Genomic DNA, 25,941 nt, shown 5'->3' on the forward strand with positions numbered 1-25,941 from the left:
AAGGACAATCATTTCCAATGACAGTAGGGCTGCTATAAATATTAAGAATAAAAATCAGAACTAATAGGAAGTGATATTAACTAATGTTTTTATATAGGGCTTTACATTTTATATCTATTAATATTTTCTCATAGCTGATAGGTAAGAACCTGATTTTATTTCGCTTTAATTACGAGTAATATGCAGTTGTTTGTGTATTTATTGTTCTTATAAAAGATTTGCATATTTTTCAGTAAATTCGTTCATGTCTTTTGACCATTTTCTAATGACTTTATGGATTTTTTATATTCAGGAAATTAATACTTTATCATGTATTGAAAATATTGCTCCAAGTTCCTGTTTACATTTATTTGCCTTTATCTATAGAATTGTAAGCATTTAACATTTTTTATGTATTTAAAGGCATTTGGCTTCCATGGCTTCTGGGTTCGTGTAAGCTTAGAGAGACCTTCCCCATTTTAAGATTATAAAAATATTCACCCATCTTTTCTTCTAGTGCTTTATGGATTTATTTTCTACATTAAAATACTGGACCCGCCCAGAATTTATCTCGAGGCACGGAGGATGGTAAAAGCCAGGACTGTCCATCTCTCTCCGAGGCTGTCTCTTTCCCAGCTCCTGTTACAGAATGGCCCATATTTTGTTGCACTAACTTGCATGCCACCTTCATCATGTACTAAATTCCCATATGCCTTGGGTCTAGTTCCGTACTTTCTGAAATCGTGTTCTGTTGTCTGTTCCAATGCCAGCACTATACTGTGTATTTTATAATACATTTTTATATCTGGGAAAAACAATCTCCCTTCAGGTAAACAACCTTAGAGGTCAAATTCTGTATTGAATATATTAGAAAAATTTACTGTCACCCATCTTTATGTTAAATGAGAAAAATTTGGAATGTATATAATCAATTAATTAAAAAATGCGTATTATAGTTTTATTTATTTAAAATGAGATGCACCTGTATAAACATCTCAGGTGGTCAGGGACTAATTCTGGCTTTAAATATTTGACATTCTGAACATCTCAAAGGTTTTTCCTCTTCATATAATGATAAAGGTATTGTACAAATTTGGTGGGTTAACCTAACAGACTGACTGTTTACATGTTCATAAAGTTAGGAAACATGGTTCAATTGTTGAATAATGTATGAACTTTTAATAAGTAAAATTATCCTACTTTGCACGAACCAAGCATGTATTATCTTGGAAAATACTGCAATAATGCTTGAAACCTGATGCATAGTGACACTGAGTGAGAGAGGAAGATGCGAGCAAGGCCTTTTGGAGCGGCCCATTTTGTTCAGTGAGAACGCTGGAACTTTTGTTTCTGCTCTGCATATTAGTAAAAGTTGGATGGAACTGATAATCACAGTGGTAAAAGTAGTTATGCTATGTCCACAAGCAATTAACAGACACGTAAGACACGTGGAAGTCCCTGAAAACTGTATTTCTTTCAACGCCACATGTGTTCACAAGACAGGAATTGGATGGAGAAGTCTGGACGGTGGTAATCTGTCAGCAAAGGGAACTCCCCAGGCGACACCACAACCAGTCCCTGGGGGAAGCCAGCGGAGCCTTTAGCTCAGGCCTGGTGAGCCACATGCTGCCCTAACTACTAAGCCTTCCCTCTGCTTGTCTCTGGGCGTGGCCTGGGCCAGCTCTCTAGACCCTCAGGGAGAGAAACTGAGGTAAGAAATTTAGGGGTGGGGTTAGGCGGGAGAAGAAGGGTGGAATGCTGCTCAGGTACTTCCCGAGTATTAAGGGTCCCCTGATTGGGTCTCTCTCTTTTGAACAGTGTACTGTAAGCACCTCTCAGGGAAGCTGGGGAAAGGGAAAGCCATCTTCCTGGCGCTGCTTTGACGCCGCATCATTTCTGTCTCAAATCCCTGGGCTGGTGCGGCACTACTTGGAAGCACGCTCTCCCTGGAGCTTCCCCAGGCCCCACTATTCCCCATGCCTTCCCCACTGCCAAGCAAGGTTAGCTTGTTTCTTTTTGTTCTCAATTCTGAAATTTTTCTTTCAAATCATTGATGTAAGCTACTTTCCAGATAAGTCTTTTCATTTAAATTTCCTTTCTCTCCACCATCAAGGCTTCTATTTCTAGAAAAAAGTATTAACTCTCCTCTTAAAGAAAGTCTTTCAGATGTGCTAACCTCCCGTCTCTCAAGCCAAATGAGGTCTTTCGGTTTAAGTTACATCAGTTGAAGTTAGTGGCTTCTAATGTTTCTGATGCAGCCTTTGAATCAGCCACTGGTTTGTTATTTGCAAGTTAGTCTTACGTTATTGGTTTTAATAAAAGGAAATTCCCACATTCCTCTTTTTCACATCAATTACTAGGTTTTTCTTTTTTCGCTTAGGAACATTGGCCCTGAGCTAACACCTGTGCCAGTCTTCCCCTATTTTGTATATGGGATGCTGCCACAGCACGACTTGATGAGCAGTGTGTAGGTCTGACCTGGGATCTGAACCTGTGAACCCTAAGCCACTGAAGTGGACTGCATGAACGTAACCACTGTGCCACAAGGCTGGCCCCTGAATTCCCTTTTTTTTTTTTTTTTTTGAGAAAGATAAGCCCTGAGCTAACACCTGCTGCCAATCCTCCTCTTTATGCTGAGGAAGACTGGCCCTGAGCTAAGATCCGTGCCCATCTTCTTCTACTTTATATGTGGGACGCCCACCACAGCATGGCTTGCCAAGCAGTACCATGTCTGCACCTGGGATCTGAACCAGCGAACCCCGGGCCACCGAAGCGGAATGTGCGCACTTAACCACTGCGCCACTGGGCCGCCCCTGAATTACTTTTTTAATGCTATCTTTCTCTGTTTGTTCATCAAAAGGTTACAACATTCTTCCCATTTCTTTTGGTGAGTACCCCTCCCAACCATCACCAGAAGTGACTGAGCAGTCGGTAGTAGTCTTTTTCCTCCTAGGATGGTTTGTGGGTCCCTCAAACTCCAGACTACTGCTGCAACAGAGGGCGAGGCAGAAGGGTACTGCATGGAATTCCACAGCTGGGGTCTCCACTCACCAGGTGGTGGTGCTGGGTGGGGAGGCTGGCCTCCGGTGGGGGGGGTGGGTCACGGGCAGATGATTGACAAGCTCTCCTCTGACTCTACAAAAGTTCTATCTACTGATATAATGCAATCAAATAGCAACTTCTGTACAGAGTGAACACCTACGGACTGTGCCTTTGTCTCTACTTTAAGCGGTTGGAAAGCTTTGGGACTGAACAGAGCGATTACTGAGGGGAGCTACGGATGGCATATGTAGGTGATCCTGACGCAGCACCGAGTGGCTTAGTACTCAGAATACTGAAGGGGTTTAATAAGGACATGGTAATGTACATTAGATGCCGAAATAAAAACACAAAGGACTTTTTAAAGACAACTTTAACAAGATATTACTATCTGTACTCCTATAATTAGTTGGATGAAAAAAAGTCTCAAAATATCCAAAACATATACTGACAAAACCAAGATGCTATTGTACCTTTTGTGATTCTAAAGCATAAAACAGTTCATTTCAGAACATGCTGCTAAGTCTGAAAAGTCAACATTTTTTGTATGGAAAGGTAAATACTCTTTTTTTCCCCTATTGTGTATTCAGGTTACTTATTTACAGTCCCATGGGGAAGGAAAAAGCACATACTAAAAAATGACCTAAAAGATGTTTTCAAAATTAAATTATCTGAGTAGCTTAGCAAAGCTCAAATTCCTGACATCAAGGTCACCATTGGGCAGTTAAACACGCCTGTCCCTAACATGTGATAGAATGTTAGCCGTCACTCAATAAAGCCACATATCTTGGTAATTTGTACATTTAAGGAGACAATTTCTCTGAAATTAGTTTAAAGGCTATTTAAAATAAAAGAAACTATGTTAATAAGTACAGATTTGAAAAACTAAAGTGAACTTTTCATTCATTCATGGCTTATTTATTATTTACTAGGTGCTGTTCTAGAGGCAGAGGATAGAGGAATGAACGAAATAGAAAAAGTTAATTTCTTCATGGATCTGACATTATTTCAAAAATGGTGGACTGAATCATAATTTGAATTTATATGTTAACCCCTTTAGGTAAATTGTATAAAAATCAGTCAACTTCACTGAAAATATCATGACAAACTATCAAACTAAGAGAAAATGCAAAGCACTGGATCTGAAGTAAAGCTCTTACTTCTTCATCAATAGAGCTTAAAACAGTGCTATCTGCCTGGCAGGCAAATTCAGAGAGAGGTGGCTTGTCACACGTCACACAACAAATTAGTGGCAGTTAGGAATGGCATCTAGACTTCCATATTCTTGGCCCAGAGATCTTTCTGTGGACCAGCCTGCTTCTACCTATTAAATGGATCTTAATGATTTTATAGCCAAGTAAAATTGTTCCCTTAAAACTACCCACCAATAAAAGTTTACAGATTAAATGTGATATTTTCTTGTTCTGATATGATGTGATAAAAAAGCTGGATATAACATTATGTATTCAATATGACCTAAATTTTATTAAAAAATATATATGCATACGTATGGAGAATTTTTTTCTTTTGCGTAATTTTCAAATTTTCTGTAACGAACATCAATAAATTTTTACTTATAAAGTTAAAATGAGTTAAATAATGATAAACATTTCCCCATACAACAAAACAAAAAATCAGGTTGTCTGAAATGCTTAAAGATAAGATGATTAACACAGGTTGACTCACCAGACACCTAACTAGAAGCTTGGTAAGAAATTTGTCTAGGAGGAGATGACAGCCATCTATTCAAGTGACCGAATGGCTTCGAAAAACAATGGTGGCCTAGGGTTGTGTTTATAAATGCACCGTATTTATCAAGTGACTTAATGGTATAAAGGGTCAGGTCAGCCCTGAGGGTTTCACAAAAGTCCTGTCTGTGTTAGCAGACATTCCGAAACATTCTGACATGTGAATATAGGAGCCACCAGGCCAAGGTGAAATGTTATTTACCAAGTTACTCTTTGACCAAAGTTTAAAAGCCAAAAAAACTAGCATTGTGCTCAAGTTTTATCAAGAAGAACCTTCACTGACACAACAAATACATTTAAGGGCAGGCAGTCACACAGCCTATGAAGAGCAGAACTCCGTCCTGGTACGTCACCGCCCTGCTTCTGCCACCTCACAGCATCTGTGAGCTCTGTGGGCTTCCGGTTTTCTACCCCAAAGTGTCGAAGTGGTCTCCACAGTCCCTTCCATCTCTGCTAGCTCATGACCCTAGAACACAGGCAGGAGTCCTGTCCCCAACTAGTCGTGTTAGAGGACCACGGGGAAAGTTCCCCGACAGGCCCCTCTTCAATATCAGGGAGAGAAAAGCACAGCAAGCAGATGCAAGCCACTGGTTCCTCAGCAAAGGTGCCCACAAAGAGAAGTCCCAATTTCCTCTAGCTGTTTCGAGGATCCTACACCTCATTACAAGACTCACCGAGTGAGTGGCTGCTTCCCAAGAAAAGCCACAGAAAGGAAATATCATTAAAAAAAAGTGTATATGCACTGGGGGAAGCTGTTCCCTCCCGTAAGCCTGACTAGCTGAGGCTGCTGTTCTCTATTGTTGAACAGGATGTCACAGGACTGCCAAGCACAGCCCCCAAACCTGCTAATTAGGTGCACTGACAGTGTTTGTTTTGGAACCATTTACCCACAAAGGAATGTGTCAGGCTGATTAGTGAGGGTATGTAATGTGTGTGTATTCGCGTCCAGATGAGGGCATAATCCAGGTATTCAGTCTGTTTGTGCAAGGTCTCACAAAAACGAAGGCTGAACAGATGGGAAGCTACAAGGAAAGACCAGCTGCTGGGCAGCACTCCTTTCTCCTTCTCCTCTGTAGCTCTGTTCTACTCCTAGGGCCCTTCAAAAAATTTCTGCCTGACATGAAATTCTCTTTTAAAAAGTGACGACCTGTAACTGGACCCCTAAAGAAATGCAACACCCTTTGTAAGGTTGCTGGAAAATCGGGTCTGATGATTTTCTGGCAGATAAGGGACAACTTTAGGCAAAATGGACAAATCAAAGGGGACTGGGCCAAGAGAAAACACAGCTCCTAACGGACTGTGTAAGTCGTGCTGAGGAAAACTGCATCTTAGCATCTTCTATGGGAAGAAATAATTCTGTACTCTATAATAAAGTGGTTTCTAGCTCTCTTTTTAAACCGACTTTTGTGAGGTTTGGCTACAATTAGCTGTTTGAAGCTTCACATGTACCTGAAGCTTAAAGAAAGCAGAAAGCGCCAAGGCCAAGAACCCAGCCCAGTCCCAGCAAGGCGAAGTCCTCAGGGCAGGGCGGCATGGACGCCCGTGAGACGCAACTGACAGAGACCAATTTGAAGGTCAAGTGTGTTGGGAGGAGGAGTCTCCACGTCCCTCAGTGCAAGTGAGACCTTTCCAGAGTCTGCCTGCATGGGTGAGAGCGAAGGGCTTTGGCTAAGTTCTTTGGAGGGCCTTCTTTTTCAGTGAGCTAACCTGACAAAACAGATTTGGAACTGAAGACGATAAGCCCTGTGAGAAACTCACTTGCTATGGACTTTTCCATGAGGCCGATGTCTGTTCTCGCTAGAGAGATGGAGGGAACGTTCTTTAAAAGTGTGTAGGTTGGACATGGCATCAGAGTACGTCACCTCAAGCAGGCAGAGTTTGGTGTTACTAAGTTTAAAGTCCTGTGTGCAATTGTTATTTCTTGGAAGAGGGGAGAGTGTGGTCATCTACTACATGCAAAGAAAAACTGGCAAGTAATGCTCAATCTGCTTCTCCAAATCCCCATGCTTTAAAACAAGTGACTCTTTTAAAGAGAAACCACCGAGCTGCAGATGCCCCTATCACAGGAAGCACACTTCCCTGGATGCCTTCCTAGGGCAGGCGGACGCTCAAGCCACAGGAATACTTTAAATGGTAGGTCACTTGCTTCAACCTTACATATAAAGCTGTAGTGCTACTTCAGACTTTTACTATGCTCCTCTGTCTTTGCAAGTATTTTTTCCCAGTTTTATTGAGATGCAATTGACATATAACATTGTATGAATTTTAGGTATACCACATGATGATCTGATGTATGTATACTGCAAAGTGATCTCCACAATAAGTTAACATCCATCACCTCATAAGGTTACAAAATTTTTTTCTTGTGATGAGAACTTTTAAGATTTACTCTCTCAGCAACTTTGAAAGATATGATACAGTATTCTTATCTTTAGTTACCGTGCTGCACATTACATGCCCAGAACTTATCTATCTTATAACTGGAAGTTTGTACCTTTGACTACCTTCTCTCATTTCACCCACTCCCCACCCTCTACCTCTGGGAACCACCAATCTGTTCTCTGTATCTATGAATTCGGTTTTTTCAGATTCCACATATAAGTGAGATCATACAGTATTTGTCTTTCTAACTAACCAGCTTATTTAAAAAGCTTGTCAGTGTTCTTAAGGAATGCACATAGACTTGGGAGAACTGAACCAAATGGTAAATATTTATGAAATGCTTACTATATGGAACACACCAAATTCAGTGTTAAGTATCATCTTTTTACAGTGTACCCACATCTAAATACAGCCAGAAATGGTGTCGGGTCATAAGGTCCTGAAGAGCAGTGTTTTCCATATTGGAAAACCTGCCAGGATGATCTGTATGTCACACAAAAGTCAACAAAGCTGAGCAGATCAGACAGACAGGACGGGCCTGAGTTATGACAGCTGGTACATTTTCTAAGTCCCAGGCTAAAATGCATGCTGAGTGTTTTAAGATGAAATATTTATGTACTTGTGACCTGGAAGCACTTCAGTGTGCAGGAATGGCATCTTCACAGAAATGTGGGAAGCCAGACAGTCTCCTTCGCAGCATTATGTCCTTCAGGTCAAGAGAAGATCAGTGATGTAGAGATGTCAGAAAGAAGTTGGATAGTAGGCAACTTAAGGAGTTTTTTAAAAAAAAGTCTAAGTCCTGGGTCATTTTGTAGGTTTATATGACTTTTTTGCTTTTACATTTATGTCTTCCTCTAAGTCTTAGAGCAGTTCACTCTCCTCTTCTGACTTGTAATTCTGAAAAGTTAGAGGCCTTATTTCTTATTCTCAATCAAGGAGGCTGTTTTGTCATTCCTATCACCTCAGAATGTGGGATTTTATCACTGTTTAATAGAATGCTCTCTCTCCCAAAGCTGTGCTTTATTCCTTCCTTTGGGACTGTAACTGCAGGACTAGGCTCAAGGAAAGCAGTCCTGTGATTGTGGGTCTTCCTATGGTATTTAAAATCTTGCAATTTGGATTTTAGTGTTTTCCTATTTAAATGAGAGAGAGGTATATATTTAATTTGTGTTTGAGAATAAAGAATCTCTCAAGGCAGACCTGTCAGCATTGACTTCGGAATGGAGGGGAGGTGTGTGTGCAGCTCAGTGAGTCTGCCTTAGTAAACCAGTGCAGGCAGGTCTCCAGCCCCACAGGGACCCTCCCCCAACCCACCCTGCTGGGGGGACGCACAGAGGTGGGAGCTCCGCCACGTCTCCTTCCCCTCTCCCCTGACCGACAGCCCTTTGGCCAGTTTACAAAAGAAAGGTATGTGGCTCCCCACCCAATCTAACTCTGCTAGGGCGGTGAATAAAGGACAAGTCAAAATAACGGTTTTGGGGGAGGCTTCTTCAATGACAGAAGTACATAATTTTTTCAAATTTCTGTTAGGGGGTAGGCTGAAAAACAGTTTGAAGACTACAGGTACAGAAGAAACAGTGATGCATAATGAAAAAAGCATGGATTTTGCAGTCAGATATATTTGGGTTCAAGTTTGGGCCTTGTCTCTCAGGCCAAGGTTAACTGCCTTCTTGAACCTAGGTTTCCTCATTAATAAAATGGAGGTGACAGGGGCCAGCCTGATGGCATAGTCTTTAAGTTCTCCTGCTCTGCTTTGGCAGTCCAGGGTTCGCAGGTTTGGATCCCAGGTGCAGACACACACACGGCTCATCAACCATGTTGTGGCGGGACCCCACATGCAAAATATAGAAAAAACAACAAAACAGAGAAAGACTGGTATTGATGTTAGCTAGTCCTCCTTAAGAAACAAAGGAAGATTGGCAACAGATGTTAGCTTAGGACCAATCTTCCTCACCAAAAAAACAACAACAACAACAACAAAAAGGGAGTAACAGTATTCCCTCAGAGGACTGGCACAAGAATTAAATGATGAGAAATGCAAACTGCTGGCACTAGTACTAGCAAATATTCGTGCCTGCCCCTACAAACTCAGCATATTCTCTATGTCTACCGGAGATGGAGTTCTAAAAATTAATACTAGAGCTATATTTCTAAATTACACATACATGAAGCTTCCCTCTGCATAACAATTAATTTAATGAGGAAAAGAAAGTTTGACAGTTGATTAACATTTGATAAATGGTCAAATCAAATGAGTATGTTAAAACTGACTATCTTCTAATCCCAAAGTGCATAAATCAGTGCTTTAGATTAACACAGAGCTAACCTTTTTAGAAAATGTGGAGCTTTCTTCTTACCTACCAGGAACATCATTCCTCTGGATGGTACCCCTTCTTGGAGCTCCAGGTCCACCTCTCTACCGTGGCTCTGCCCTCACTTTCACACAACTGTCCATGGCTCACCTCTCACTAGAGACTGTCAGCTATTTGTGAGCAAAGCGCATGCTGTGTTCACAGTGTGTCTCCAGAACCCAGCCCAATGCAGAAACACAGTACGCTCAGGAAATCGTCATTCAAAGAATGAATAGTCCTAATGCTTGTGGAATTTTTTTTTACTTAATTGTAATTATGCTATTCAAATGACATTTGGATCTGAAAGAATATTAAATATATTTCTGAGGACACAGAGGTGCTGAATTTAGCAAGATGGTCAAGGATACGTGGTAACGAATTCACTAAATACCTCATTTCTAAAATATTTTCTTCTTTTTCTCCCCAAAGCCCTCCAGGACATAGTTGTATATTCTAGTTGTGAGTTCCTCTGGTTGTGCTATGTGGGACACTGCCTCAGCATGGCCTGATGAGTGGTGCCATTTACGCGCCCAGGATTCGAACTGGTGAAACCCTGGGCCACGGAAGCAAAGCACGTGAACTTAACCACTCAGCCACATGGCTGGCCCCTAAGATTTCTACATACAGATTTTTAAACATGTTTTATTATAGAAAGTTTCAAAAGCAGAGTGAATAGTATAATAAACTCCTGTGTACTTATCACCAGCTTCAACAATTATCAGTCTCTTTCATCTATGTTTATCCCCTCTCTCCCACCATCAGATTATTTTGAAGCAACCCTAGATATCATATCACTTCATCCACAAAGATTCACTTACACATAGATTTTAAAATTTATCCACTATTCAAATTTATTTTTACTTACCACACTTATTTATTCAGCACATCTTTATGTACATGTCTTAAATCTGCAACTGTATTTCTGATTAAAGTTTTCCTTTAATTAAATCTTTTATTAGTGTTTCTTTTTGTCCTTTCCCAGAGACTTGTATAAACTACTCCCAGTGTTCAACCGGGGAGTGAACAACAAGCGACAGCTCAGTGGGTTCCTGGAAAGAACTATCAACCTGGAATTGCAGGAGGTGGTCAGGGCTCCTTTGACTCAGACATCTGGGCACGCTTGGAGAACTTCATCTGATCAAGGCAGAAACAGGATTCGAAATAGCTCCATGTTCTTTCCTACTGGGTGAAGGCCCCTACGAGCCCACAGATGTGCTAATGTGGTCATTCTGGTTGTGGGAATCTAGTACCTCTGACTATAACGATAGCTGTCTTAGAGGAGTGGTTCTTTGTTCTGGCTGTGACTTAGAATCACATGGGGAGCCTTGGAAGATACAGATTCTGGGGATTAAAATAACAGTCTCACAGGAGATTCTGATGTGCAGTCAGAGGGGAGCACCTCTGCTCCAGTCAAGGGACGAGTCCTGGGACCAAGGGCTTTACAAATGTATGTACAACCCAGCACCCTGACCTTGGTTTCTAGTATTCGCTCATAAGAGGAACCAGAGCTCCCTGGAGAAAGAGTTGCTTCTAAGATTAGGGCAAGAAATATGTAAGATGACCATGGAACATCTAGTAGCACCAGAAAGTAAGGAAATGCTCAAAAACAAAACCCCCACAATGACTGGGGTATGTCAAAGGGACACAGGAGCCAAGTGAAAGAGCTGAATGGCCAAACTTGGAGTAGTTTGAGCAACAAAATAAAGTAGTATTGGATTATAACCCAAAGTATAAAATAAACATGCATGAGTCCATACTGATCTGAACAATTGAAAAAATAAATAAATAGAGAAGAAGAGACAAATCTCTCATGCAGAAGAAGTCCACATAATTCTGTACCTACCTCATTCCCAGGGAGGGTGGAGCCTCACTTCCCCTCCTCACGCGTGGGCTGCACACAGTGCGTTCCTTCCAAAGAGGACAGTATAGAAAGGGGTGGGGGCGGGCAAGAAGAGTGACTGTACAGTGGAGAAAGCTGACACAAACTTTCCAGGGAGAAGCCACGCTGACGGTACGTGGCTGTGACGGGATGTGATGAGAATGGCACTTTACCTCTGTGGTCCTCCTCCCAGACCTGTAAAACCCAGTCTAACCATAAGAAAAACATCAAGTGTATCTCAGTACAGGGATTCTACAAAATACTTGACCAGTACTCCTCAAAACTGTCAAGATCATAAAAACAAATGAAGTCTGAAAAATTGTTACAGCTAAGAGGAGCCTAGGGAGATGCAACAACTAAATGTAACGTGGGATCTTGGAACAGAAAAATGACACTAGGTAAAAACTGAGGAAATCTGAAAAACTATGGACTTTAGCTAATAATCATGTATCAATATTGTAACAAATGTACTATACTATTAGATGTTAATAGGGGAACTTGGGTATGGAGTATATGGGAACTCCACACTAGATTTGTGATTTTTCTGTAAATCTAAAATTGTTGTCATAAAGTTTATTAAACTGTTCAGCTTTAGCCTTAGAGACAACTGTTCAGTTGAATGAGTTGTTTTATTTTAATAGGCTTTATTTTTTTAGAACAGCTTTAGATTTACATAAAAATTGAACATAAAATTTGTATATATATATAAAATAGTGGATTCATCTATTTCTACTTGCAGTTTTATTAGTTTTTGCCTCATGTATTTTTTGACTCTCTGTTCACATCCCATTATGTAATGCCCCTCTTTATCCTTGTGTGACGGACTGGTATTCCTTCTTTAAATACTCAACAAAATTCACCAGCTTCTTTATGAGAAGACTTAAAAATCACTAGTCCAATTTCATTACTTGTTATAGGTCTATTCACATTTGTATTTCTTTTTGAGCCAGTTTTGGCAGTTTTTCTTTCTAGAAATTTATCCGTTTCATCTAAGTTGTCTAACTTGTTGACAGGAAGTTATTTATATACCTCTTTATAATTCTTTTAGTTGCTGTACCCTTTTTCATTTCTGAGTTTGGCAATTTGTGTCTTCTTTCTTAATTTCTTGGTCAGTCTAGCAAAAGAGTTGTCAATTTTGTTGATTCTTTCAAAGAACCAACTTGTGGTTTTGCTGCCCTAATGCTTTTCTGTTTTCTATTTCACTGATATCTTCTCTATTCTTATTCTCTCCTTTCTTCTGCTCGCTTTGGATTTAGTTTGCTCTTCATTATCTAGTTCCTTAACATGGACTTTTAGGTTACTGATTTGAGACCTTTCTTTTTCTCTGATATAGGTGTTTATAGCTATAATTTTCACTCTAAGCACTAGTTTAGCTGCATTCCATACATTTTGACATTTTGTATTTCATTTTCATTCATTTCAAAATACTTAAAAATTTCTCGTGATTGATTTCTTCTTTGACCCATTAATTTTTAGTGTATTGTTTAATTTTCAAATATTTTGGGGTTTCTCAGATTTTTTTCTACTAGGGATCTTAATTCCATGTGTCAGAGGACATACTTGGTATAGTCTCAATCTTTTTAAATTTATTAAAACTTCTTTTGTAGCCCAGCATATGGTTTATTCAGTCAGAAGCATTTTTAAGTTCAATTTTTATTTTTTTATTAAGTGCTTTTTATTGTGATATAATTTACACACCATAAAATTCAACCTTTTAAAGTATATAATTCCTTGATTTTTAGTGTATTTAAAAGACTGTGTGACCATCACCACAGTCTAATTCCAGAACATTTAATCACCTCCAAAAGAAACCTGTACTCACTAGAAGTTCCTCTTTTTTCCCTTCCCCAGCCATAGGGGGGAAGCCTCCTTTCTGTCTCTACGGACTTGCCTATTTGGGACATTTCATATAAACAGAACATAAAACGTGGGCTTTGTGACTGGCTCTTTTTGTTTAGCAGAATGTTTCCAAGGTTCATCCATGCTGTAGCATGTGCCAGTACTTTGTTCCTTTTTAGGCTGAGTAGTATTTCGTTGTATGGAGAGACCACATTTTGTTTATCCGTTAATCAGTTAATGGGCATTTATGTTATTTTCACTTTTTGGCTATTATGAATACTGCTGCTATGACATTTGTGTAGAAGTTTTGTGTGGTGTACATTTTTAAAAAGTATGTAACTCTAGGCTGTGAGCTAAGTACCTGTATTCAGGGAACTGGAAGCTGGAGTGTGTATGTCTGTGTCTGTGAGTGTGAGCGTATGTCTGTGTGTGTCTATGTATGTGTGTATGTCTGTGTGTCTATGTGTGTTAGTGTGTGTGTCTCTGTGTGTGTGAGTGTACGTCTGTGTGTGTGTCTGTGTGCTTATGTGTCTGTCTTTCTGTGTGTGGGGCCAACCCAAGTTCCTGGATATTTACAAAGAGTCTTTGGGTTTAAGAAGAGGCCAGAAAGGCTGAGTCAACTCTTAATATTTTAGCTCTACCCTCCATGCTCCAGCTCTTCGTGGCTACATGCCTCACCTTCTGTCCTGAACCACAGCATAAGTTAGCCCTGCAGGGTGGGAAATGAGTCATGACATCCATGCCCAAAGAAGCCAGTGCACATACACACAAAGTGTGCATATTTCTAGTATGCTTTTGGGATGAAAGGAAAAGTGATATGTATCATTTTGTGATTTAAGAAAAGCAACAGTAAAACCCCTGCTCTCACTTGGGGGGAAAATCATCCATCACTCAAGGGATGTGATGATACCCAAATATTACTTTGGTTAGAAAAATAATCCCACATAAACTCCCACTTTTCTCTCCTTTGGGTCCTAAAACTTTCATCACTATACTGCAGTGATCTGTGGAGAAGAGCAGATGGTGAGGCAGACAGCTGTTCCCCAGTGTCCATTAGTGTTAGTCCTTGGTCCATCAGTCTTGGCCTTCTTCTGGGACTGCGACTTCCCACTGTCCATCACTTGGCCCTGAAAGGGTTGTGAGGATTGTCCTCCCAATCTTCATCCTAAAGATGCATCTGAACACTCTGTGTTACCCAATAAGGCAGAATAAACTGATGCTTCTTTGCAACACTGTTATCTTATTCTGGATAAAGGTGTTGAGGGAAGAGTTGGAAATAAGCACAGGAAACCAAAGGCTAAAGAGTCCCCAAGAATAAGGGAAATCTGACACGGGAAGAGAGAGATAAGCACTGGACTAAAAGCCGGCCTGATCTGGCCAATGAAACCGCACGAGACATGTTCAGGTATGCTTCTCTAAGCAAGATATTCTGTACCTGCTTGTTGAAATATCCTCAAAAGGGTAGAGGATCTCTCCGTTGTTACAGATCTCACAGATGAACCCCTTCTGGCTACAGAGACTGCAGCTGTACACGTGGGAGGCGGCAAATTTAATGACCTTGCCCAAGAATGGAGCCAGCTTTCCCTCTATCACCTGCAGAAAGAGAAATGGGACAGGGAAGCAAATTCATTGAGAACGGAAGTCTTGGAGATACAGGAGGACTGGAATTCCCTTCCTTTACACAACAGGAAAACCTCTAATTATAATTCTCAGCAACTCTGAGAAAGAAAAGACAGTATTTTTGCTCCAAAAGAACTCTCTGGTTTAAACCACTGGAGGCTGGAAAATGAAGACGCTGAAACTTCTTTGTATTCCTCCTTCTTTGTAGTGTGGTGAAGGGGACTGAGGACCAACAAGTCGGGAACCCTGCTTTCAAACACCAACTTCACGGTTACAGCGTGGTGGATTTCCCAAAGCAGACTGAAAACATACAGGGTAAATACCAGTTCAATAATACCTTTTCTCTGAAAAGTTTAACAGGATAGATTTTTACCTTCTTCCCCAAGAACATATAACAAATGTGGAAAAATAGTTTTCTTCTGTGGCTGATAAGCACAATAATATAAAGAGGTTTCAATTTGACTATCTGAAGGCAGCATTCAGCGTGAAGATTTTTTAAAAATCTCTTAATGTTTAAAAAAATGAGCCAATTTAATAAAGGGGAGATTTCACATAACAATACAGATTTTTGGCTTCTTTTGAAAAATCATTAGAGCTAGCAAAACCAGGCCTGAATTCCAACATGTTTATGATCCTGATTTTGGGTAGGCACTGTTATCCCACTGAGCAGGAGCTCTCTAGCTGACAGGTGTCCCCACGAAGCCCTAGTGTCTTGCATCTCCTGCCTCCCATAAGTACCTCACCTGCTGGCCTGCCAACATCCATAAGTTTGGAACCTATAGTCAGTCAGATCCCTCCTCACTTAACTAATACTGCATGGGCCTCATACACTAACAAGATAAAATCTGCCTTTATTTCCCTCTCATTAATGCACATGCATATGCATGCTGATTTTGATATAAGAAAAAAATGAAGATGAAATTTAATTTGGAAATAGCTGGAAATAATTGGAAATAGCTGGATACTTTCAAATGAATACATAGTTAAAATGACAATTTCACATAAAAACATCTGAAGGAAATGTAGTAAATCATACCTAAAGAGAAATTACAGTGCCAACATGAGTAAAAAGTAACTGAATACAAAAATAAGAGTACAAGGAACGTAATTATGTATTTTGCAAAAAATGAAGCCACATGTAATATTAGAGATAGAAACTAACATGCTTTTTAAACAGCACAGAACAATCCACGATGCTTTAAAAATGAGCACAATAGTGACTACTCTAAAGAAGGGAGCAGGTTGGAGAAGCAAGTCTTTCACTTTGTATATAGTTGTTTTTTGCATTTTTTAAAACAACGTGTATTATTTTTGCATTAAGATGCAGAAAGTGAACAGAAAAATCAGGTTTACTACTTTATAAGAGTGGATTTTTTTCCTAATAAAGGCAGTAGAAATTATGCTGGCTGTCTTTTGAGTCAAGCAGGCACACTGCCCACCCTTCTCTGACTTACTCTTCTCTCCATGACCTTCAAGAAGCCATAGACAGACCTCCTTTTATTTATGTTTTCTCATGGACCATTAACTCCGATACACCCCAGTAAAGTATGCTCCTAATATCAACATGATACCCACTTTCTAAGAAATAATCACGACCACATCATATACCTGACCACCAGGAAACACTCTCCAGCGTGTCTTAGGTTCTTTCTAAACTGTGATAACAAGACTTCAGCTGAGTTTGGCTTTACTTATTTCACCCTTCCCTAAACAACCAAGGCTAATGACACATTTTAAGAGAGGCACTAACAAACTCTAGTCCATTTATGGGCAAACATCAGGGTATAGGACAGTCTGGAAACCAAGTAAGTAAAGGTTATTTGCAGGAACTGAGGATGAGAAAAGAAGGCCTTAAGGGAGACATGAGAATCATCATCCAGGATTTGGAGGAGACTGGACATCTTGTGAATCAAGGTTTTTCTCTATCTAGAAGATTTCCTTGGGACAAAGGGTATGAACGTTTTGAAATATTTCACCAAATTTATACTGTCAGCAATGTATATTTACTCCAATCTAGGGATTTTAATAAGCTTTTAAAAATTAATTTGGGGATTAATACCTTTACAACATTTAGTTTCCCTATCAAAGAACCTGATCTATATCTTCATTTTATTAAATCTTCATTTATTATTGCTTAATAAAAATTTGGTTTTTTCCTTTGTTCCTATTTAGATTTTTTTAAGGTTAAACTTTTATATAATACTTTTTCTTATTAGCTATTGCTGGTATATTAGAATATACTGACATTTATGTACATCTTACATATGACTATATTACTGAATTTTCATGAATGCTAATCATTTTTAAGTAATTCTTTTGGTTTTTCTGAAAGTAATAACCTGGTCCCTTCCTTTCTAGTGTTACATCTCTGTTCATGTTTCATATCTTATTGCATTGTCCAGTGCTCCTAAAACAATATTAAATAGTAATGGTGTTAGTGGACATTCTTGTTATTTCAAGGAGACTCAAACTGGATATTATGGTGTCTATAGTGAGTGGCTTATTTTCTCCATCAAATACACATCGCTCATCATGTACTACGTTTTATTGATTCCCTTTCTCTCTTTTTAAATAACAGCTCTATTGACATATAACTCACATACCATGTAATTAACCTAGTTAAAGCCTATAGTTGAACCATTTTTTGTTTGCCCACAGAGTTGTGTACCACCACCACAATGAATTTTAGAACATTTCATCAACTCTCCCCAAAATTCCCATACCCATTAGCAGTCACTCCCCTTTTCCCTCTAACCCGTCGCCCAAGGCCTAGGCAACCAATAGTCTACTTTCTGTCTCTATAGACTTACCTATTCTGGATATTTCATGTAAACAGAATCGTACAATATGTGGTCTTTTGTAATTGGCTTCTTTCACTTAGCATAATGTTTTCAAAGTTCATGTTGATTCTCTTTTAAATGTTTCTAGTGTAAATCTCTTTTTCTCATCCTACCCCAGGCTTTTATCATCCCTCTCTAGATTAATGAAATAATCTTCTAGTTTTATTTTTGGATGACAGTCTATTTCCTTTGATCCATCCAGAATATATACTACAGTTTAAGACATCACTTTCTTCGTGTATCACGTCTTCCTTCAAACCTTTGGTGAGTTCTTATTTTATCATTAACAAAAACTCTTCACTCATTCATTTCATAAAATTATATTGAGTTATCACATCCCAGATACTCGACACAAGAGTGAACCAGATAAAACTGGAGCTTACATTTTGCCTGGTGTACAGGTGTTTGCATAAGCTGACTCCACACTATCTACCCAAACTCATTTTCCATTTGTTAATATGTATTTTCTGTTGTGAGGAACTTTTCCCTGAGTAGAACATGTTTACTCTGGCTCCTGGGCCTTCACCATGTCATTTCCTCTATCTGGAGTTTCACTTCTCTTCTTAACCCTTATTTAAATTTCTCCTAGGCTTCATGGCTCAGATCTATTATGGCTTCATCTGGAAACCCATCTTTGGCTACTTTAGCTGTCATAGATCTCTTGTGCTTCATATAACTTACTTTTACACCATACAATTTAACATAGAAATTGATGCTGTTTTGTAGTCTTTGCAACTATTTAACATGTGATTGTTTCACTTATCCCACTGCAGATTGAACATATAAAAATGGTGATACTACCTATAAAACGGGATTTTATATGGAGCAACCTAAAAGAATGTAAATTGCTTGAAGGCAAAGACTGAGTCTCATACTTGTCCTAAATATCCTCTCTCTGCCAGCCACCTGAGTTCTTGCTGACTGACCAAAGATGCTTTCTTGTCTCTTTCCTTGGCCGCAGCAGTCATATCTTAGGGCTACCTTTGTGTCTCAAACATTTTCAGCCACTCCACTCTGCGGTTTAGGGAGGAGCAGAAAGAGCACATGGATTTGGTGGCAGCTCAGCTACTCAGGAACTCTTTCTGCTTCTTTACACCTGATTAATTGCTCTTCCTATTTGTCAACCTAGGTTCATGTTCTAAAGGGCTGAAGCTGCTGGAAATTTTTCCTCTAGAAATGTGAGGTAATATTCTATAAGTTTATTTCAGAATTTACAAACACTTCTTTAATATTATAGAAAGGAAAACTTTATACTTACAACTTCCTAGGGTAAAGGTATGTTTAGGAAGTTTAAATCTTGTCTTTGAATATAACTACTAGCAGCACTGGGAACGGAATCTAGCTCTTCTGCCTTCTGGTCTAAAGGTTTTACCAATATAAAAAGTAGGCTTCAGGTGTGACATCTCCTAGGGTTCTTTTTAAAAACCAGATATATCTTTACTTTGGATAATTGCTTAAAAAGAAATCAAATGTCCTGCATCCTACCATCTCCTCCTGCCCCCAACAGTCTTGCAACTTTCACTCCCACTTCCTAGCCTTCTTGGTGGGAGCTTAAGGTCAGAGCCATATTCCACAAACACCAGGAAGATGGTGGCCTCAAAGAAAACCAAAGCCCGAGGCGCCTACTCAGGTTCCAACTGAGAACGAAGAGTAGAAAAGAGCTGTCAGGATGTCAATGGACCTGGAAAATGATTCTGGGCAAGAGAAAGTCAAATGACCAACAAGCTAGCCAACAAGCAAAGAGGCTGAGGGTTGCCAGACACGAGAACTCTGCTGTGTCAACCCTAAACTGGAGAGCCTCCTGAACTGGCAGCAGTCCCAACAGGGCCCAGAATGGGGAATAGTCCTACAAACTGTATCCAGGCTAGAGTTGATCCAGGGGCTTCCAATATCACTGAGAGCAAGCCAGGACTGACTAGGGCAAAGTAAACCACAAAAGTACTTCCTTAATAATACTAGCCTAGGCCAGCCTGGTGGCACAGCAGTTAAGTTCGCATGTTTCACTTCAGCAGCCTGGGGTTCGCTGGTTCAAATCCCAGATGCGGACCTGCCCACCGCTTGTCAAGCCATGCTGTGGCAGGCATCACACATATAAAGTGGAGGAAGATGGGCATGGATGTTGGCTCAGGGCCAGTCTTCCTCAGCAAAAAGAGGAGGATTGGTGGCAGATGTTAGCTTGGGGCTAATCTTCCTCAAAAAAATAAATAAATAAAAATATACTAGCCAGGGGGCTGCCCGGTGGTGCAGCAGTTAAGTGCACATGTTCTGCTTTGGCGGCCTAGGGTTGGCTGGTTCGGATCCCGGGTGTGGACATGGCACTGCTTGGCAAGCCATGCTGCGGCAGGCGTCCCACATATAGAGATGGGCATGGATGTCAGCTCAGGGCCAGTCTTCCTCAGCAAAAAGAGGAAGATTGGCAGCAGATGTTAGCTCAGGGCTAATTTTCCTCAAAAAAAAAAAATAATAATAATAATAGCCACTAGCTTGTTAAAAAAAATCTAATGGTGGTAAAATTTTTGCTTCTTGACAAGTTGGGTGCGTTTTCCTGGTGTGCAGTAGTTTGATTCATTAGGGAGTCCCCCAGAGAGGCTGACATTACAGAGCTTCTGATACTCCCCCAGAACTTGGTTGTCTTTGGGTACTGGGAAGCAGTGGGACAGAGTGGAAAGAGCAAGGTTGGAAATTGTCTTTCATACTTTTTTCCTACTTGTAATTAAGTTAGTCACAGGTTAATATAAGTTTATAACAATCCATCAACAGTCACAAGGCCACCCCATTCATCTTTAGCCCTAGAAGGCTGGTGGTTTTGGCCAACCAGGTGGTCCTTTGGATACGTCACAAGTGATGGAGAAACAGACCTCTGAGACGAGGTTCACTTATCCCTCCATTTACTTTCTCCAAAGTGCCTGTCCATGTGAACAAAATCACGACAAAGTAATTAGCAGAAAACACATTTAACTCTTCCCCCATCTCCTCACGCGCTACACTCAACTTTCTTCATCTTTTCCATACACCAAATTGCCCTATCTCCTTGAGAAAAGGCAGATGTCCAAAACAGGCTGAAAGAGTTTGTTTCTGTTTTCCATTAAACTTAATTTCTTGTACTAAGTAAGGTGCTTGTCTGATTTATTTACTTCAGGAGAGTGCATATACGACTCAGAGGTAATATACCAACTGGGTGTTCAAAGACTACTACATTCTTCCATTTGTAACTAAAACTATGTGTCCTTCCATCGTGCATAAGGGCAAAATGCAATATCAAGCTGATATCTTCTTCCGGATTTTGCTACTTTTCACTTTTGCAGTCTCTCTACAAATTCTTTTCACTCTATCATGTCAGGTACTCCCCAAACTCAAAGAACTGTCAACTATCGCTTTCCATGATCCAGCTAGCTGACAAACATACCAAATATGCTTACCCTTCTTGAGTGACAGCAGCCTGCGAGAGCTGCTGGGTTCAACTTACAGCTCAGGGATATGCATTTTCCCTCTTCTATTCTGGTCAAGATGGTCAACACTGGAATCTGAGGCCTATGGCTTTCTTGCAGACTAAGACAACAGACTTTATTTGATTTACTTTCTTGCAGACCAATCAAAAATTACAATTAACTTAAAAAATAACCTAGTGCTGCCTTCTCCAAACCACAGTTTCAGAAACAGCTGCTTATTACTCATGTGTGGCACCAGGAAATTGCAGTGTCATGTTCAAGGCCTGTAGCCCATAGGGATCTGTGGGATTGGGAAAAGGACACAAATGGTTCTTTTATGCCTGTTACCTTCACTCCTTGGCACCACCACAAAATTCAAAATCTACAGGGGGAGAGGGACAGAGCACCAACAACTTGGACAAGAAAAAAGAGAGAAAAAGCTCTTACTCAATGGATCTTTTTATGCGTTGGCTAATTCCTCCCCCTGATTTGTGCAGTTCCTTCTGTCTCAGTACAAGCATTCCTCAGCCACTGAGTCACATCCAGATTCTGGACAACTGCTGGGAAGACTCTGATGAAGCGGGCTGCCGCACTTGACAAATGGCCCCTCCTCTGAAAGTCCAACCAAAAGACCCATTCACCTTAAACAAAGCCACCCGCCACTCGCTCACTAGGAATAAGCTAGCTGGAGGAAATGGGAGAATCAAAACTGTCACACACTGTAAAATGATTTCCAATATAATTTAGTTTGCATTTCCTTGGCCAGAGGACCATCAAAGGTTGCACTACTTTCTTTCTGAGTGCCATTTCTCAGCATTAACAGGTGAGTACACTAAAGTTTAGTGACCTAGGCCAGGTGAGTTCATGGAAAGTTAGGAAAACACAGCCTGTGGATTCTGCTCAAGTTTGAAAACCCTAACACATAGTGAGAATATTCTGAATCTTCATTCAATTCTAAACTTTATTCCCCTTAATCATAAATCCTTAAAAAGAGAAAACAAACAGCATACCACCATATTATTTTTCTTAAAAATAGATATAAAAAGCAAAGAGAAAATAAAAAGTAGAGGGGATTTTCCTATTTCAAACAAGTTTGTTAAAAACCCTATTTTCCCATAATTAAGCCTTGAGCTCCTCATCATGGCTCAATGCTGGGCTGTCTGTATGTAAACAGAAAACTGTGCCTCCTTTGATGAGCTGCTCCCACCTGTTCCTCCATCACAGGACTGCTCTGAGGCAGCTGAGATCTGGCTAATCGAGCACGTCAGTGAGGGTGGACTGTGACGTCACCATTAGCTCCTATCTGATCCTCTCCCAAAGGTGACAGCTTTTACTTAGAGTTTGGAAATTATGTAATAATTTATTCTGGCTTGATCTAATTGGGTAAGATTTACATTTTCCTATCAAATTACATCATTTCTATCAAATTAGATTTTGCTTCTTGCTGGAAACAAAGTCTTAGCGAATAAAGGAGAAAGAAATTTCAATTTCAATTTTCTTCAGTAGCTGAATGGCAAAGATGAACCCAAGAACACAAATTTCTTACTCAAAAACATATGAATAGGGCCTACTTCAGACAGTTTTTCTGCACCACGTAAAGCACCTCTAGGGGTATGGCCTAGTCAGGCCACAATCTCATGGAACTTCAGTGGAAGCATTTGCAAAGAGCAAGTACAATTATGTGGTCCAACTATTCTGAGCCCCCAAAAAAGCTGCATAGTCTAATATAAGCACATGTGTATTATTTATGGGGAAAATACATGAAAATATTTTAAATTGAGACAGTTCCAGAAAATTCCCATGGTGTGGTCAGCATAATTTAACTTGTCCATTCAGTTAATTAGTTACATGCCAGAAATAAATCTGATTTGGGTCTCTACTCTTCACTTCGGCACTAGTTCCTGGTTAAGACACTATTAAACAGTAAATAAGGAAAGGCCCTAATGGTCTTGCTGACTCAGCATTCTTACTTAACACAGGAGAAAATGGAGGCCCAGGCAGGTGCTGTGAGCCGCCCAAGGTCACCCAGCTGTTCAGTGACAGGCCCCGACTCTCCCTCTTAAGCTCTCTTTACCAATCTAGAAGGGGCCTCTCTGAGGGCCTCTGGGGTCAGAGTGCAGCCTCAGTGTTTGGTTCAGCCTGAGACGTCTGAGCTCACCAGACACCTACTGATCCACCGTGGAAATGGAGGATTTCTAGAACTGACTCAGCCCTGCATGGGAGCAAGATGCACAGTCTGGACTGGTCCAGGTTTACAACCACCTTTGATCTGAACCCGATCTGCCTTTGCCTCAAGGAAAGTTTTATTATTCAACATATTCAGTCCTTGTATGAAAATTCTTTTAAATGGTCACATCTTGTGTAATTTTCCGAAAATGGAGTATGATTTTGAATAGTGTTTTATTACTGGTTGAACTATATTAATATATTATTGATGAACTGAAACTCATTAATTAAAATAACACAAAATTCTTTGACAAAAATGGACTTAACATCAACTTAAACTGCAGGCTATTTACCAAGCCAAGAGAAGTAACTTTATTACAGGGAGAAGCAACTACAGCTGGAAAAAACAGAACAAATCAAAGTAACTCCCAGTATGTGGGAGAAGTGAGGAAATACGGTTTTTCAGAGAGGACTTGAGGAGACGCCAGTGTGAGACATCTGAACAGAAAAACAACAGAATACCCCATGTGTAAAGGGAGAGAGAAACAGAGGAGGAATACAAGCCCCATTACCTGATCAGTAGGGACAGGAGAGAGAAAGGCAGAGAGTAAAGACAGAAAGGAGAGGTGGGAGAAGGAAGGAAGCAGAAAGAAAAAAGGTGGAAAAATAGAGAAAGGCAATTGGATGCTCACAAAAAGAAACAAAGGACAAAGCTGCCTGAGAGCTGAAGGGGAGTGAGGAACCTTGGCTTCTGTTCCCAGTTAAGGCCCCAGTAAGCTGTAGGACCTTTTCTGTGAGTTGCTAAACCTCTCCATGCCTCAGTTTCCTCAGCTACAAAATAAAGTGATTGGACGAAGTCATTTAGAATTAGATGATCAATACAGATCCCTCTTAGTTTGAAGATTCTATGATTTTGTGATGAACCAACAGGGAAAACATCAAAAGAAGCTTGTTGAATGCCCCCAGGAACGTAGAAAGGGGATATCTGGGGAGACAGATAAAAGGTGAGTTTAACCAGACTAATTAGAAGATACCCAAGGAAATTTTCAAAAGAAGCGAAATAACGTCGCCAGCTTTTTATTCCTCCTCTTGCTAAGTGCCATTCAAAGAGGGAGTTAATGCTTTTCAGGAATCATCCCCTCACAGGTGTGCAACCAGATACCAGTTTTCCTGAAGACCTCTGCAAATCCCTTCCTTTCATCAACGCATTTAATTAGTTAATGTTTAGATAGCACTCAGGGATGAAAAGCACCATGTAAGTGCTCCACACTGTTATTACTTAACAGCTTTTATGAGACCAGCAGTGCCTAAGATTACATGAGAAACTAAAGTGAGTTCCTGGCTAGAAGGTTGAGATCTCATGAGTTGCTGGGTCACTGATGAGGGAAACAACCCTGCACGTAAACTGAGACGAGCGCTCCATTCGCTTGCACGCCATAGTCTCAAGATCGTCAGTAATTTTCACTCTTTGCCTCAAGGCATCAACAAGTAGTGAACCACACTCACCACAAAGTACTGATTAGGATTTCACACATCTTGTCTTTCAAGAATATTATCTGCTGTTTGTGGTGTCTGTATGTTGGACATCTGTCTACCCAGGACACGGATTCAAACATGTGTGGCATATGGGAATTTAGTATTCAAGTAAAGTGGGGAAGGATAAATTACTTAATAATTAATGTTGGGGCAACTGGTTAGCCAGCATGGGAAAAAATAAAGCTGAATCTTTAACTCATTTCATAAAAAAATGTAATTCCAGATAAATTGAATATTTAAATATAAAATGAAAACCATAAAAATATTTTTAAAACTAGAAAAAGGTATTAGAGAGAAATGTTAGAAAAACATTTACATGGGGTAAATATTTTATCATCTTGGAAACCATATGAGTGATAAATCTGCATATATAAAAATAAAAAATTAGTACAATCAAAATACCACTTACAAAGTCATATGACAAAAAATAGGGAAAAATATTTCCTATTTATATGATAAAAGTGCCAATTTCTTTAACATATAAAGAGCTCTTTCAAATTAGTAAGAAAAAGTCCAACAATATAATTTAAATACAGGTTAATGAAATAAACAGGCAATTCACAAAAACTACAAATGGCCAATAACACATAAAAGAAATGCTCACCCTTACTTAGAACGGAAAAAAATACAAAATAATAAATAAAATAATAGTGTGAAGTTATTTTATTTATCAACCTGGTGAGGATTAAAACTATCGTTAATATAGAAAGTTAATGTGGGTGTAGGAAAACAGGCATTCTCAAGACACTACATGGAAGTATAAACTGGTTCCACCTTTTCAGAAGCCAAGTGGCAACATTATCCAACTACAAAGCATGCGTCCCCTTTGGCCTGGCAGCCTCATGTTAATGATTTTATGCTACAGATACCTTCAGGGGAGTGCACTAAGAAATGTATGAGGCTGCTCACTGCAGTACTGGTCCTCACAGAAAAAACTGCACAGTTAAGAATTAAGGTAACTCTACTGTGATGGAAGAACAAGGCAAACTTTTATGTGCAGTGAATGTGTACATGTGCCCAAATATCCACAATATACTGTTAAGTGCAAAAGGCAAGATACAGAAAGGTAGTATAGTTTGATCCCACTTGCAAAAAATAAATAATTAATTAACATTTGTAAATATGTAGAAATGT

General features: G+C 39.9%; 1 protein-coding gene across 2 annotated transcripts in view; it reads right to left on the bottom strand.

Annotated features, from left to right (window-relative positions):
- The window catches only part of PLEKHM3 (pleckstrin homology domain containing M3), a 176,204-nt gene that overhangs the window by 14,547 nt on the left and 135,716 nt on the right, over positions 1-25,941 (bottom strand). For both annotated transcript variants that reach the window (XM_070581815.1, XM_070581816.1), the window contains exon 7: positions 14,653-14,810. In XM_070581815.1, coding sequence (XP_070437916.1) covers positions 14,653-14,810 — 158 coding nt within the window. The remainder of the gene's footprint in view (positions 1-14,652; positions 14,811-25,941) is intronic.

The sequence above is a fragment of the Equus przewalskii genome, chromosome 17 (genome assembly GCF_037783145.1).
Source record: "Equus przewalskii isolate Varuska chromosome 17, EquPr2, whole genome shotgun sequence".
NCBI classification, from domain to species: domain Eukaryota; kingdom Metazoa; phylum Chordata; class Mammalia; order Perissodactyla; family Equidae; genus Equus; species Equus przewalskii.